General features: G+C 35.4%; 1 protein-coding gene across 2 annotated transcripts in view; it reads right to left on the reverse strand.

Annotated features, from left to right (window-relative positions):
• FANCM (Fanconi anemia, complementation group M) overlaps window positions 1-16816 on the reverse strand; it is a 58651-nt gene that overhangs the window by 1722 nt on the left and 40113 nt on the right. For both annotated transcript variants that reach the window (XM_012724418.1, XM_004682103.2), the window contains 8 exons: window positions 14655-14746; window positions 13105-13173; window positions 11039-11167; window positions 10228-10381; window positions 6934-7040; window positions 5090-5644; window positions 2775-3150; window positions 947-1238 (listed from right to left, as the gene is read on the reverse strand). In XM_012724418.1, the coding sequence (XP_012579872.1) occupies window positions 947-1238; window positions 2775-3150; window positions 5090-5644; window positions 6934-7040; window positions 10228-10381; window positions 11039-11167; window positions 13105-13173; window positions 14655-14746 (1774 nt within the window). The remainder of the gene's footprint in view (window positions 1-946; window positions 1239-2774; window positions 3151-5089; window positions 5645-6933; window positions 7041-10227; window positions 10382-11038; window positions 11168-13104; window positions 13174-14654; window positions 14747-16816) is intronic.

Genomic DNA, 16816 nt, shown 5'->3' on the forward strand with positions numbered 1-16816 from the left:
CTTTTCTTTTTCACCCACTGTTCCCCATAGCAGTGTATTTCAGTAAATCTGCCTGTTCCCCCCACTGTGTTTCTGGTGAATCCTCTCATCCCCATGTCTTGGGCCCACACCCCAGTTCTTCAGTGAAAAAATAAGTACATAAAATCTTTAAAGAAAAATAAAACCACAAAAGGTTTAAGAAAATTATCTTTTTCGGGCCCTCCCTGGTGGCACAGCAGGTTAAAGCACAGCACTATGAAGCTCTCCGTAGCCACTGCAGCACAAGTTCATGCCCCAGCCAGGGAGCTGACCCAAATGGTGCAGCAGAACTCTCCTGACCAGCCCACTGATCCCTTCAGCAGTGTATTTCTGTCAATCTGCCTGTTTTGCTCCCCACTCTGTCTCTGGTGAATCCTTTCACTTCCCTACACCTCTGACCTGTATCCCAGTTCTTGTATGCATAAATAAATCTTAAAAAAAAAGGAAGTTACCTCTTTCTAAGTATTCTGCATTAATTAATATATCTTTAGTATATTTTAAATAAAAAGTATATCCCCTGTACTTAAAAATCATATATAATGATAATTTCAACATTTTACATGGAATTTTAATTAAAATTAACATATTTTCTAAAACATTCCTTTCCTTTTCATGTAACATTGTACAATAACCATAAACTAGAAATATTTTAATTTCAACATTTTCGTAGTAGCAGAACTAAGCAGCCCAGAAATGTTAGAATATAAATGCTAGTTGTTGAGTTCCGCTAAGTCTCTAAGCTCCTGAAAGGCAATGCCTATTTTTTTCCTCATTAATGTCTGCAGCTTCAATCAGTGACTTATACATGTTGGCAAGCAACCATGAGATAACCAAATATGCACTGTATCTCTATTTTTTTAAAAATTCTATGAAATGCTTCTAAGACTCATTTTAAAATAACCACTTAAAAACATCAAAGTAGACATACCTGTTAGTCATCTTTTTCAGAGAAGAAAACTGGTAACACATATTTAATGCTGTTATATAACTTATATTGGGAATGCTTAGGTAAAATTGAAGAGCCTCACATTTATTACTGTTCACCACTATTGGAACATGAATACCCTTATTCTTTCTTTGTTCCACTAAACACAGTTCCTTTAGCAAATTTGCAGTTTCTTCTTGGCAGGAACTGAAGAGAATTCGGATTCCGGCACCAATTAAAGTAATCAGCAGGCTGTCGTAAGTCTTTGTTCTCTTAAACATTCTGGAAGAAACTCCTAAATAGTTTAGAAATTGAAAACCTTAGTAACTTACAATAAGCAGAAACATTAATACCATATATTAAAATCCTAAGATCTATATACCATTAAGCAAACCAGTGTCATATTAGGCTAAGAAAAACTACAGCTACAGATTGAAACTGATTCTCAAAATTACCTGAGAGAAAATTTGGAGAATTGTCTTAAGTGTCTTGAATTATAATCAATATTGAAAAATAAATAAGCAGGGAAGAGCTTATCTTATATTCCTAGATGAAACTTTCCTGAAGGCCAAGACCTTACCTGTTGCTAATGTCTAAAATTCTTAATGCTCTCACAGATGCAAGATTCATTAAGTATCAGTTTAGCTAATATAAAATTATATGTATTTAGCCAAAGAAAACTCAATGCCCTGCACATACTTTATATCATCTTTAAATTATTTTCCTATACTTTTTTTTTTTTTTGGTTTATATTCTACCTATATTATATTTTGGCATTCTTCACTATACCAAAAAATAAAGAACTTTTCCAGAACTTACTATGTTGCTTTCCTCTTTATAATAAATCTATTTTCTTTATAAAGGATAGGTTGGTAAAAAGGAAATTACAAAATTTTTTCACTGGGAGGACCCAAGACCTAAAGCTTTTATATCAAATTTTAAAATAAAAATCTGAAAAAGTGATATAACCATTCCCCATTGACAGCATGAGATAAAAAGATGTGTTGCCCCATCCAAAAACCAATGTTTCATAACAAGCTATGCAACCTAAAAAGTTGGAGCTGGTCTCCGACAGTTTCATGTATACTGTTTCCTTAAAATAATTACAAGTTTTCGATTCTTCCATTGTAGCTTTCATCTGTATGATTTCACTCAATCCTCATAACATGAGTAGAACAAATATAAATTCCTAATACTAATTCCTCAGGGGAAGTGATTTGTCAGTGGAACATAACAATGCATCATGCCAGAACTCAGTGTATCTTCTGATTCCATAGCCCATGACTTTGTCATTATTCTCAGGGTCTCCTCAAACATCACCCATAGAACTTCCCCACCTACAGCTCCAATCTTGTATTTCAAATGCATTTAGACATCTACTTAGTGAGAGAACATATTCTAAATTGAACACCCTTGTCCCTCAAATCTGCTGCTTCTCTTACATAGGTAATTTTAACTGCATACCACCTAACTGACCAATGACCAAGAAACTGGTAAAATCAGGAGTGATTCTTGATTTCTTAACAGCTCATGCTAACCCCCCTAAACTGCCTGTATCTTGCTTCTTTTACCCAATGCTGTCTTATTTAAGGTACTCCTCCTTTTTGGGGCTCTTGAAAAAGACTAATGATTGGTTCGCAAGTCTTCTATCGCCCATCTTTTAATCCTCATAAACTGCATTAAAAAATAAAGACTAATGAACATGATATTATATAAATATGAAATGACATTCATAAGTCGGGTAATTATATTTTAGGAGCTTCTCAACTCCTCAAGGAGAATGAATAGTAAAGTTCTTTTATAGGTCTTAAAAAAAATTTAAAACACAAACCTGTTTTTTCTCTGTCCTTTTCCACAATCACACATACTCTTTCAAACATACTTCGTAGGTACTGGATCTGGTCAATGAATTTGTTCTTATCGGCACCATTTAACATCTTAGAATACGACCTCCTTTCTACCACCATGCGATTACTCACAATGTAGTCACAACCATTAAGAGGACAAACCTCCACCTGTAAGCCATGAATTGCTCTTAGGGAAGAAATTACTTCTGAACCAGAAGTGATTTCTCGAGTATCTACAAGAATACAAGTTTTTTGGTCTTCCTGTGGAAGTCTAAGAGAAGCATGTGTGCCAGCCAAATGTGGTCTTGAGTTGGAACAAGATGCCATTGAAGTGCTAGAGTCCTTGGGAGCACTAACAACCTAAAAAAGTGGAAACAGGTGTCATGATCAGGTTAAAAAATATTAGCATCAAAAATGTTGCTTCCACACGACCCACCAATCCCACTCCTAGGTATCTACCCAAAAGACACAAAAACACAGATTCAAAAATACACCTACACCCCCATATTTATTGCTGCTTTATTTACAATTGGAAAGACATGGAAACAACCCAAATGCCCAAAAGTGGATGACTGGATTAAAAAGATATAGTACATATACACAAGGGAATATTACTCAGCAACCAAAAAAAAGAAACACAAGCCTTTTGCAGCAATATGGATGGAGCTGGAAATGATCAAGCTTGGTGAAATAAGCCAGAAAGAAAAGGGAAAATACCAGATGGTTTCACTCATAGCAGGAGTACAAAGGACCAGGCAAGAAAATAATAATAATAATGAACAACTATATACCAGAGACATTTTACAGGGGTGGAATGGGGAATGGAATCAAAAACAGTGGGGGGGGAGAAGTGCACTGGCACACTGGTGTTTTGATAGTGGGGAGCCCACAGGGATTACAACTGAGATTACAAAATAAACTATTATACACTTCTAATATACACTTCTAACACCTAAAGGTGATTTTCTCTACTGACACTTTCTCATTTTTTTTAATAATCTTTCTTTCTTCAACATGAAGATGACATGTAGATGAAGGACTAAGATATCACTTCACACTTAGTGTAGCTTTAATTAAAAAAAAAGAAATGTTGATAATGATATAAAAACAAAACTGTGACACATAACTGCTGTGGGAAAGTAAGATGGTATAGCCACTGGAAAACAGTGGTAACTCCTCAAAAAAATTTACAGAATTACCATATGACCAAGATTTCTAGTAGTAGGTATATGTCCAAAAGAATTGGAAATAGTGATTCAGCTATTTGTATAACACTAAAACATGAAAATATACAGAAGAAAATTAGAATTGCATTTAAAAGTTACTTTTTTCTATATCAAAAATTACTATACATAAAAGACAAATGACAAGTTTTTGACAGGACAGTTATTTGCTGTCTTGTTAAATTAACTCAGATTTTTTCCTCTCCTAATTTTAAGTGAGAGAAATCATATTGTATGGAATTGTAGGATTAACTAATGAACCTTTAAATATATTTCTCTTAAAATCTATTTACCTTTTTCAGTCCTCAAAGTATTACATACATAACCTATTTTTCAGTGAGAGCATGCCAAAGTGGAAATGTAATAGTGCTTACAGGTTTTAATACTGTACATACATCACCTACCTTGACCTCTGGAATTACTATCTATAAATTTATAATACAACTGGGTATACAAAGGCTCTGAGAAATTAAGTATACTTCTGTCCTCCATTATAAAAGTTAATTTAACCAATTTTATGTTATTTGTATCTTAAGAAATGAGCAATTTTAAACTGGAAACACCATTGAGGACTATTATGTGAACACTGGAACCTGTTACCAAGGCAAAAAGGACTGAAACAACTGAAATAAAAGAAATAAAAATATAGGTCCAGGTGTAACTCCAAGATAACAAGTAAATGAGCCAACATTACTATGACTTTAATTAAACACTATTTTATTACTGTAACTATAAACTCTTAAGTAAAATGATTTTACAGATTATTTCAGCAATAACAAGGCAGGAAAAAGCTGAAAACTGGACTTTCTAGCCATTCTAGAAGGAGAGAGGAAGGAAGGAAATGAGGTGCTGGCCCTATACGCCTGTCCCCCCCAAAAGGGATTAATTATGTATCTGAAGCAGAGGGAAGAAAAGTTAATCTAGGAACTAGTTCTGAGCAAGTCATCTCTGTTCATTTTACCTGGCAGGAGGTCCACTTTCCTACATCCCTTTAACGAAAAAAGACAGCAAACCAAAAAAAAAAAAAAAAAACCTTTTAATAAACATAAGATTTTTCCCAATAATTTGATTCATACCTTTGAGTGATCTGGATATTTTCTACAGTCTTTCTGTGAATCAACAGTAGAGAATGATGATGAGGTAGTTTTGATTTTATTACAGCTCTGATGTTTGAAATCTGAGACATCGGAAGCTGTATCCTTTATATTAAGTAGTGTATGTTGCCTCTGCTTTGGCAGCTGATTCGTATGTGGATCTGAATAGTTTTTGGACTGCCAAGCAGACTCAGAAGACACTAAATTCAAACAAAGATTTTGCTGTTTGCACTTATCATCAGTACTAGGATTAACATTTGTCTCATTTTCATTTGTATCATTTTCTTCCTCACTTGAGTCATCTGGTAAAATAATCCGGGATAATTTCTTTTTAGAACCACCATATTGTTCGCTCATTTTCATTTGTTTTAGCTTTGCTGCACGTCTTGTTTCATATTTTTTACGCCCATTTACAAAGCAATCTTCAGTAATTATGTTAAAATCAACACAGACTTCTTCACTTGATTGGCTTTTGCAGGAATCTTCTTCATCAACACAAAAACTGTCTTCTAAATAAGTTTCATCTTGTTCAGGAATCTATAATAAAAATATAAGTATTACAATTTTTTCTTAAAATCAGCATGTATTCTTTCAAGTACATGACATCTTTGTCAATACTTATTTCACTCGGCTTATAAATCCAGTTATCTGTTCAAATAATATATATTTATGGAAGAGAATGGGAACTTGAGGGATTAAAAAGGAAAAATGTACCCTCTAAAAATTTATATTCTAGTGCAGAGAGCCATAAAAATAAATAGTAATACTATGATAATGTAATTTATTTACAAACAATGTGTTAAGTGCTATATAATAAATGAAATGGAAATGCAGACTTATATAAGTAATTATGTTAACAAACTGAACATCGCAATTTATAAGAAAGTAAGACTAACATGAAAGTGTTATCTATAAAAGAAAAATTACCTGCAATTTTACAATATGAAATTTTATTTAAAAAAACTTTTTTAATTTTAAAAAGTATAAGAATTAAAAATTTAGTGATGATGAAGTTCTATTTACTTCTTTTAAACATTCTCCTAACTATAATTTAGGAGCATGTTCTAATTAGCTTCAAATTTTTAAATGAATAATTTGATCAAGTTAGGACTAATGGGTTAATTTATTTATTTGGTTATTTATTTGTTTGTTCATTTATTAATTTAGCCTGGGGTGCAAGCCACAGGTGCGGATGGTGCAGGGGTGAGAGGATTCCCCAGAGACAGATTGGGGAACAGAACAAATGGACTGACTAAAGTACGCTGCTGGGGGGAACAGGAGGTCTGCTGTGCCATGTGGATCATCTCCCTTGGCTGAGGATAGAAATAGTGTTGCAATGGCTGCTGACAACTTCATAGACCTGAGGCAAAATCCCTTTGTGCCACCAGGGAGGCCCCTAAAAGGGATTTTTTTTTAAGATGTATTTATTTATTAGACATACAGAACTGGGGTGCAGACCAGAGGTGCATGGGCAGTACAAGATTCACACGCAGCAGCATAGGGGGCAAAACAGGCAGATCCCCTAAGTACACTTTTGAGGGGAGAAGCAGGAGGTCAGGAGAGGTCTGCTGCCCCACGTGGATCACCTCCAGGACAGATACTGAAATTGCACTGAAGCAGCTGCGGCTAGCTTGCAATGCTGTGTCTTAACCCACTGCACCACAAGGGAAGGCCCCTACAAGGGATTTTTTAAAAATTTATTTAGTCTACCTTTTTGACTGAACAGAAATTATCCCAAATTTCCTAAAAGACCAATTTCAGAAATAAAATGAAGGCCTCATTAATAGGAACACAGTAAAACATCATGATCAAGAAATTCTCCATACCTGTGAGAAAATGTTTATGTTGTTATGATTCTTACGAATGATTTGACATTTATTCCTCATCAGTGGACTGTGTAAAGATTTCAGGTAAACAGCTCTCATTTCAGAATCTGTGTAAAGATAATAAGTATTTCAAGTAGAAAAAGTCATTTAAATGAAAACTAACATTTAAGTTTAATTTATTCCAAATTCACATGACTTAAATCTTATGGAATTAATACACAAACACATGTTGAAACATGTCAGAGGCCTTCCTATACACAAACACCAGCCAGAAGAAAGAGAAATAAAAAGAAGCATCCCCTTTTCAATTAAAATAAAAAGAATCAAATACATGGGAATCAACCTAACAAAAGAGGTAAAAAACCTATACAAAGAAAACTACAAAACACTATTAAAAGAAATATAAGACATCAAGAAATGGAAAGACATCCCCTGCTCATGGATTGAGAGAATTAACACCATCAAAATGGTCATCCTACCAAAAGCAATATACAGATTTAAAGCTATCCCAATAAAAGTCTCAATGACATTTTTCAAAGAAACAGAACAAATATTGATGAGACTCATATGGAACCACAAAAGACTTCAAATAGCCAAAATTCTGTGTGCAGCAAAAGAGACATTACAAAAAACAAACATATCCCACTGACTGGGAAAAATTTCTCACACAAAACTAGCAATAAAGGATTGATTACAAAGATATACAAAGAACTGATGAAACTCAACAAAAATAAACAACTCCATTAAAAAATGGGCAGAAGCGGGCCCTCCCTGGTGGGCAGCAGGTTAAAGCACTGCACTAAGAAGCTAAAGCCACTTCGCCATGAGTTCGATTGCCGCCTGCCCCAGAGGTGACCACATGGCGTGGTAGACCTCTCCTGACCCGCCCGCTGCTCCTCTCAGCAGTGTACTTCGTCGATCTGCCTGTTCTGCTCCTGCTCTGTCTCTGGTGAATCTTCTCACCCTCCGCATCTCTGGCCTGTACCCCAGTTCTGTACGAATAAATAAATCTTTTTTTAAAAAAATGGGCAGAAGAGCTAAAAAGATACTTCTCCAAAGAGGAAATGCAGATGGCCAATAAGCACATGAAAAATTGTTCGACATCACTTGCAATAAGGGAGATGCAAATTAAAACCACAATGAGATATCATCTCACCCCAGTGAGAATGGCACATCCTCAAACAACTAGTAACAACAAATGTTGGCGAAAATGTGGAAAAAAAGGAACTCACCTGCACTGCTGGTGGGAATGCAAACTAGTACAACCAGTAGGGAAAACTGTTTGGAGGTTCCTCAAACTGCTAAACATGGAGCTTCCCTATGACCCAGCAATCCCACTCCCAGGTATCTACTCAAAAGACACAAAAACACTGATTCAAAAAGATACCTGTACCCCCATGTTGACTGCTGCTTTATTCACAATAGGAAAGACATGGAATCAACCAAAAGTAGATGACTGGATTAAAAACATGTGGTACATATACACAATGGAATATTACTCAGCAACCAAAAAAAAAAAAAAAGAAGAAGAAGCACATGTCTTTTGCAGCAACATGGATGGAGGGGAAAAGATCATGCTTAGTGAAATAAGCCAGAAAGAAAAGGAAAAATACTGGATGATTTCTCTCATAGCAGGAGCATAAAGGACTAGGGGAAAAAATGATGATGATGATGAACAACTATATATCAGAGACATTTTATGGGGGTAGAGTGGGGAATGAGATCAAACACAGGGGGATAGCAGGGGAGTGCAATGGACTATGGTCATGGCACACAGATGATCTGGTGATGGGAAGCCCACGGGGAAAAGGGCACAAAATGATGTAAAAATAAACTATTAAAAAAATAAACTTCAGAAAATCATTGCCACTACAAACACTATCCAGATTCCAATCACTCTCATATTTTCACTACCACCACCATGTTAAAAGTCACTATTGTTCCTTGATTTGGTTACTACAACAGACTCTTAAGTGGACTCTACCTTTTACCCCCTTAGGCCTTTCTCAAAAAAGTTGAGAGGAAGTCAAATCATAAGTTGGCTGCTCACTACCTAGTCTTCCCCTTCTTCCTCATGCACTTTCACAGTACAATTCTCTGAATATGCCCAAGCATGACCTGCCTCAGGGACTTTCCATGGGCCTTCATCTTTATATTAAATTCTCCCACCAGGATATACTGTGAAGGAGCAAAATCTTCTTCTGTTAATGAACATCAACAGCGTAACACTAAGAAAACTTACTCTACAAATTATAACAGTTTTAATAACAGTACTAAGAACTTTATTTTCATAAAGTCATGGACATTAGGAAATAGAGTCAGGTACTACAAGAACAAGAAAATAGAAAGCTCTGTGAAGAACAAGTTACTAAAACCACCAGAATCGTTCCTATTTCTATCTGAGCCATCTGCTCTTAATGTACTATAAAGCTTTTATAAGCATTGCTTGGAATGACTATTTTCCAAAAGCAGATTGCCCATAGTTGGCAAATTTAATAATTTGAGTTTCAGCTAATTGTAGTAATTTGCCTAGCTAAACTTCTCAGGCCCCTCCTACTCTTTGTCACCTTCTCAAGGAGGTGTACCCCAAATTGCCTTATTTAAGACTGCAACTTGTCTTTTATTAACCCCCCAAGCTGACCACTCCAAATACTCACCATTCTCAATTTTTTTTTCTGTAATTTTTTTTTTAATTATTTTTTTGCATAGCACTAGGGCACAGAGGCACAGAGATTCACCAGAGTGGGGAGCAGGATAGGTAGATGGACTGAAATACACTGCTGAGGGGAGCTGTGGGTGAGACAGGAGAGGTCTGCTGCACCATGTGGGTCAACTCCCTGGCAGGTACTAAACCAGGCCTTGGTGATAAAAGCCCTGAGACTTATTCCCACTTGGGAGAACACTGTAATTTTTTAGTCTTTAAATATAGTCATTAATTTAGTTATTAATGTATTGCCTCTATCCATTTAGATGGAAACTTCATAAGGATTGAGATTTTTGTCAGTTCCATTCACTGAATTTCAAGATTTGTTCGCTTTCTAAAAAACCTAAAATAATAGGTAGATAGACACTGAATACTTGTTATTAAATAAACAGGACATTCTGGAAAGAAATAGTCAAAGAAGACTTTTAACAACCAAGTCTAAATTAAAACAAATTATTACAGAATTTAAATGAAGATGAATTGTTATACACCATATTTAATTCCTTTTGAAGTCAAGGTTCTTTGAAAACATATTTACATATAACATTGAAAGCAATGAAGTAAAAAAAAAGCATCATTACATCATTTACCATTTATAGCCTGTGAAAGTTGAGTCTCATCATTTAAGAAGTCAAGTAATGAGGAATCTTTCTCATTTTCTGACTCATTTTCATCAGACGAAACACATTCTGCATCTTCTTGGGAAAGTTCTGCTTCATCATCTAAAAATTTCCTGGCTACAAGCTAAGACAAATTAGAAAACATAAAGATACACTAAAGAAAATCATTTTACCTACCTTAAATAATTGGAAATAGTTCTGGAAATGAAGTTATCACCAATGCTATTAAGACCAAAACTAACAAAAATAGAAAAATGAGAAAGTAGCATACATATTTAAAATTTCTTTGGATAATAACACCTCTGTTGTAGTAAGTTTAATCAAAATAAAATACAAACCAGCAAGTCATCTTGCTAAGTAATTCTTAATAAGCATGAAGTCCTTTGAGTCTTGTGACTAACTTTGCCAGGAAAAAGACTGTACCATATAAAAACTGATCGAAAATAATGTGCTACAAATTACAAAGATTTGAATATAATTGATATGAAAAATAATGATTATAAAAGCAAATATTATAAAACTCAGTTTTTTGGCTTTTTTCTTTCATTTTGAATCCTTTAGTCATTCAAAATAGCACAACACTACACAGTCCCAATACGTAAAGAGAAACAAAATTCCAGTAAATAAAGTAAAATTGTGATAAAATAATCTTTAATTTTGGGGGAGGGAGTGTTTGTCTATAAAGAAATTTAGAGGGGTCTACTACACAGACTCTAATGTTCTTTACAAATAAAAAATTATGTTTTCTACATATGAGAATAAGAAACTAAAAAGAACTTACTTTAAGATGACGCCGTCTCTTCTGAACTTTGAAGACTCTTTTGGTATTCTTCACACAGTCCTTAAAGTCTTCTAATTGTGGATCTTGTCCATGAAAATTCTCACTTTCATCACTGGATGATAATTCTAACTGTAACAATTGAGTAAAGATTCTCGTCTTAGAAAGATATATTTGGATTGTTGTATCTTAATGTATTTCTCAAGGACATTGCTTTTATTTCATTTTAAATATACGACTTACCACTTTCTTATTAAAAAAATAAAATGTGGGCCCTCCCTGGTGGTTCAACAGATTAGAGCACAACACTACAAAGCTGCCACAGCCACTACAACATGAGTCCAATCCCCGACCAGAGAGGTGACCCATACAGCGTGGTGGCCCTCTCCTGACCCATCTGCTGCTCCCCTTAGCAGTTATTTCGGTATATCCGCCTGTTCTGCCCCCATTCTATCTCTGATGAATCCTCTCACCCCCCCCCCACACACCTCTGGACTATATCCCAGTTCTCTATGCATAAATAAATCAATCTTTTAAAAAAACAAGAAAAATAAAATGCTCTCATAACTCAGTTATATTACAAATACACAAAACTTGAGTCTATAAAATCAGGTAACACTGGCCCCTCTGGTGGTATAATGGGTTAAAGTCTCAGAGCTATAAAGCTATCACCAGTCACTGCTGCATGAGTCTGATGCTGACCCAAATCAAACATGCATGTTAAGATTATATATGAAGTATATCCAGTCTTTGTTATATTGATTCTACTACTGGTTGCTATAAATTTCTAAAGCATGAATAACTTTAAATCAGACTGATAATCAGCATTACTAATATTTCAGCTTACTTCTGATAAATCAAACACATATTCTAAAGTAACTAGTAATTTTTATTTTTTTAAAAGATTTATGTATTTATACATACAGAACTGGGGTACAGGCCAGAGGGGCAGGGCAGTGAGAGGCTTCACCAGAGACAGAGTGGGGAGCAGAACAGGCAGATCAATGAAGTACAATACTGAGGGGAGTAGGAGGTGGGTCAGGAGAGGCCTGCCACACCATGTGGATCACCCCTGGGGCAGGCGGGGATCGAACTCATGCTGAAGTGGCTTTAGATTCTTAGTGCTGTGCTTTAATCAGCTGTGCCACCAGGGAGGGCCCGAAATTTTTCTAATGAAGCCTGAGTATAGAAAATTAATATGGGTTGATTGCATTTTTAATTACACAATCATCCTATAATGTTAATTGACACAAATCATCCTACAATGTATTAGACAGTTAAATCAAACACGATTTCCTAATCTCAAAATTTTGCTATCATATAAAAGCTAATGACAAATGAATATCATTAGCCTTACGACCTGTTTTCCTATCCAAGTTTCACATTCACACTGTCATCAATGGCTCCCAGACACTGTTCCTTTACTTCTCCCAAAATCCTCAAACTTAAACATGTCAACACTGAAATTATCATCTCTTGTGTTCTCTCAATTTGTGTCACATCTGCCAAAGAAGCCAAGCTAAAAACCAGAGTCATCTTGGATCCTTTCTTTCCTTCTTTCAACCCCATTTGGTAAACAAATCAAAGAAAAAGGCTACCAAATATAAATTGACCCCAGATTCAATTCTTAGCAGACTTTGACCTTACAATCCAGTAACAAAGAGATGCTATTTCCCACTTTGTGTCATTCTTTAAGCTGTTAACCCTCTTGGTAATGCCTTTCTTCTCTTGCTTAACCACCACATTTTAACTAAGATTATCACTTTGAAAGAGCTAGCCAGAACTCCAAAGATATAAACAAATCACTTACCTGACTCTTTGATAGATTGTAGATGATCTAAAACAGCACACTAAGTAGGTATTTAATGGCAATTTGCTAAAATGCTGTGTATATCGACAAAAGTAGGAATAGAATTTAAAGGAATACAAAAATAAAATAGATCTTACTAGTTCCTCTCTTAATCATAGGCCAGTAAAACTCAAATATACTCATCTTCAACTACAAACATGTTTCATGTCATATTTATTCCAAAAGAAATTATACTATGTAATATCTACAATTTACTTACTCTGTTTCGTGGAATCCTGCGATTTTTGATAGCACAAAGTGGAGAATCAACTTCACTGTCTTTCGAATCCTAGATAAAGTGGATAAGTAGATAAAATAAAAGGTAAAAAAAAGGGAGGGGGCCCTCCCTGGTGGCACAGCAGGTTAAAGCAGAGCACTAAGAAGCAAATGCCACTTCAGCATGAGTTTGATCCCCACCTGCCCCAGAGGTGATCCACATAGCATGGCAGACCTCTCCTGACCCGCCCGCTGCTCCCCTCAGCAGTGTAACTCATTGATCTGCCTGTTCTGCTCCCTACTCTGTCTCTGGTGAATCCTCTCACTGCCCCTGCACCTCTGGCCTGTAACCCAGTTCTGTATGCACAAATAAATAAATCTTTAAAAAAAAAAAAAGTTGACACAAGCTATAAAACGTCTATCAACTGACAGATTCCGGGTGTATCGGGAAAAGCTCTAAAAAATCAGAATTTCCACTGCTAACTTATGTTATGACCTCCCTTTTTTGTATAATCATAATATCAAAACTATTGTATCAACATCACTTTGTAACTGGATTGCCTTAGCTCTAAATTGGCCTGAGGAAAGTACAAGCTGAGCTGCTCCTGGGCAGGAAATTCTTTTGACTGAAGACAAAAGGCAAGCTCCTGGAAAGATAAGACCATGGAGCATCAAGACTCCTGGAAAGCTTCCTTGGTCTTTTGACAAAAAGCGAATCTTAGATAAGTCCTAGGGCTTAAGGACCCATGGACAATTTCCTAACACTATCAACACAGGTTTTGCTTAATGTATAACTATGTGACTTCTTAATTTACTCTTTTCCTAAAACAATCACTAACAACTCTTTGCTAGTCTTAATTAACCTTTTCCTAAAACAAACACTAGCTACTCTCTGCTAACCTTAAGTTAGCCATTAGCTTCTCTTTATACTATCACTGACGACTCTGCTAACACAATTTATTCCTTCCCTAGGACTCCTAAATCCTTTGCTAACAGCTCATCCTTTCCCAGATTCTGATCCTTTGAAGTCATAGTTAAACATCCATATCTATGAAAGCTATCACATAGTACAGTATGCCATAAAGTAGCAGGGAGAGGATGCATTATTCCCCTCTTCCTTTAAAACTTTTATGCTGATTTCTTATTAACTTACCTGATGCATTATTTAACTAAATCTTGCTAAACAGTATAAATAAAGACTTGCAAAAAGATGGGCAGGAAGACTTGCACCAAACTCCCATTCCCGTGTCTTCCTCATGCCCAATCCCCTTTTTTTTTCCCTTTTTTCCCCTTTTCTAGGAATCTCCGCTCGCCGGCTAACAGCTCATCCTTTCCCAGATTCTGATCCTTTGAAGTCATATATATGAAAACTATCACAAAGATGTATAGTACAGTATGCCATAAAGTAGCAGGGAGAGGACGCCAGCTCCATTCCCACCTTGAGACCATGCCTGTTCTGCCCCCCAATAATCCGTGATCTGGGACAAAGAATCTCCGACAGAAAGTTAAAAAAAAAAAGGCAAGGTGTCTTCTGGTGATTTCTAAATTACTCACCTCTGGGGATTCTAAAAGATTTCCTTTTGTGGCATTATTTTTCCTTCGGAAAATCCCATCATCTTCACTTTCAATGCTTATTAATTGTTCATCTACAATTTATTTAAAAGTAATGAATCTGGTAAGCAGATTTAAGTTTATTCAACCACAACTATCTACATTGTTGATGAGCCCATTAAGAATTATTTCTGTCAAATTGCAACACTGTTTTCTCAAAGATAGCTTATCTGATATTTGACCAAAAAAACCATAAGCATGGAAGAGGCAGAACAGTAAGACAGTGAAAGTGAGAAAATGAATAAATGATACCTTGGACTAACAAAACTGTGTTTGACTCTGGTAATACAGTTTTACAAATTATTTGAAAAGAGGCCAGAAGAGTCAAGTGTAATTTTATTAGTCAATGATCCTAGAATCCATCTCTAAAATCTACTATTCTGTGTGCCATTTTGTATCTTACTCTTTCTCAATACTTACAGCATAAAATGCAAGCTAACAAAAATAAATAAAAACAGTGTGGTCATACACTTATGTACACATATATGTACACAAAGCATGAGACAACAAATTGTAAGGTATTCATCACAATGTTGTAACTAAACAACACACTCAGGGAGTAAAGAGAATGCTAAAAGCAAAATTATTCTCCATGAAATCAGCTGCTTCAAATTTTCAGATATTCAAAAATGCTCCAGTTGTGCACTTGCATACATTTTTGGTTGAAGACACCTTTTTGTGTCATTACAAAACCTTCTTTAAGACCCTATGGTTAGCTTCATATGTTCATATGAAGCGTATCAAGAAGCATATCATCATTCCTCTCCCCTTGAGAGCAAGTTAGACTTAATCACTTGATTCTAACAAAGTGAATAATAAGTGATTCCCTAATATATATGTATCCATAATTATATGTCCCATGTTTGGTAAATCCAAAGCCTGAAAAAAAGTCTCAATGACAGAGACCAAATATTATCTCACCTAGTAAGAAGAACTTTAAAGTATGAAGACAGATGTTGAAGGAAACATACACTGGTAAAAATACATTTGTCAAACTATATCCAAAGCTATGCTATTTTTGAAAACTAAATGTATTTCCACAATTTACTTTAAGTAAGCTTTTATCTTAAAAAATTCATCAGTCATGATCTGAATGCTCAGTATACTGAGGGTTTACTGAATAAACTCATTTTTATACTACAGCTACTTTTTTCTCAACCTTAAGAATAAAATTCATAAATGGTTTATAATAACCTATAAACTAGAGCTTTTTATAACAAGATTTATAGAACATGTAAATGATTTTAATTCTGAATATACATCATAATGTTGTCTTTATTATTTTCAACATACTCATATTGTAAGTATTTCTGAAAAGCCAAAATGAAAAACTACATTAAAAACATGTAAGTCCAGCAGCAGTCCTTTTTTCCCACCTGTGCCTACACACGTGCTCCCTCTCACCAGCTCTCTGTCCCTGGGAAAGGCAGCAGCCTTCCTGCCTGCCTGTCACCTGTACCATGTTGGGGCTTGTCTTCAGTGACCCTCCCACCTCCACCTTAGCAGAGTTAGCACCTCAAGACTGCCCGCCTGAGATCACGCAGACCTCTCTCTTAGCAAACCTGCCCCTTTCAGGGCAGCCCTTTCTGCACATGTGTATCTAGGCAAGCGTTCTCTGTTTTTCTCTTCCTTATATAATAAAGCTCCCCTTTTGGATATTTAAAAAAAAAACATACACATGTCCAATGTAATCCACTTAAAAAATTTGTCACCTTCTGAGCCTCCTTAACACCCATTCATTTAGGTGATTTCTACATTCTATTGGTATGTTCCCAAATGTATATGTCACACAATTTTCTGTTTCACATTTGAGGGGAAGGTCAGATATTACACTTCTGTATTTCAACGTCCAGCATGCCACCTTTAGCAAAGCATGCCTGCTACAAATATATATAGATAAAATAATACTTTTATCAGTTAAGTATCAATATAAGAAATATACTTTTCTAGTAGTGATAAAGGACTGATCACAAAAAAATACAGAGAACTGACAAAACTCAACAAAAAATAAACAACCTCATCAAAAAAATGGGCAGAAGAGCTAAAAAGACACTTCTCCAAAGAGGAAATGCAGATGGCCAACAAGCATATGAAAAAATGTTCAA

This window comes from Condylura cristata, unplaced genomic scaffold, assembly GCF_000260355.1.
Source record: "Condylura cristata isolate star-nosed mole 26May11 unplaced genomic scaffold, ConCri1.0 scaffold00013, whole genome shotgun sequence".
Taxonomy (NCBI): Eukaryota; Metazoa; Chordata; class Mammalia; order Eulipotyphla; family Talpidae; genus Condylura; species Condylura cristata.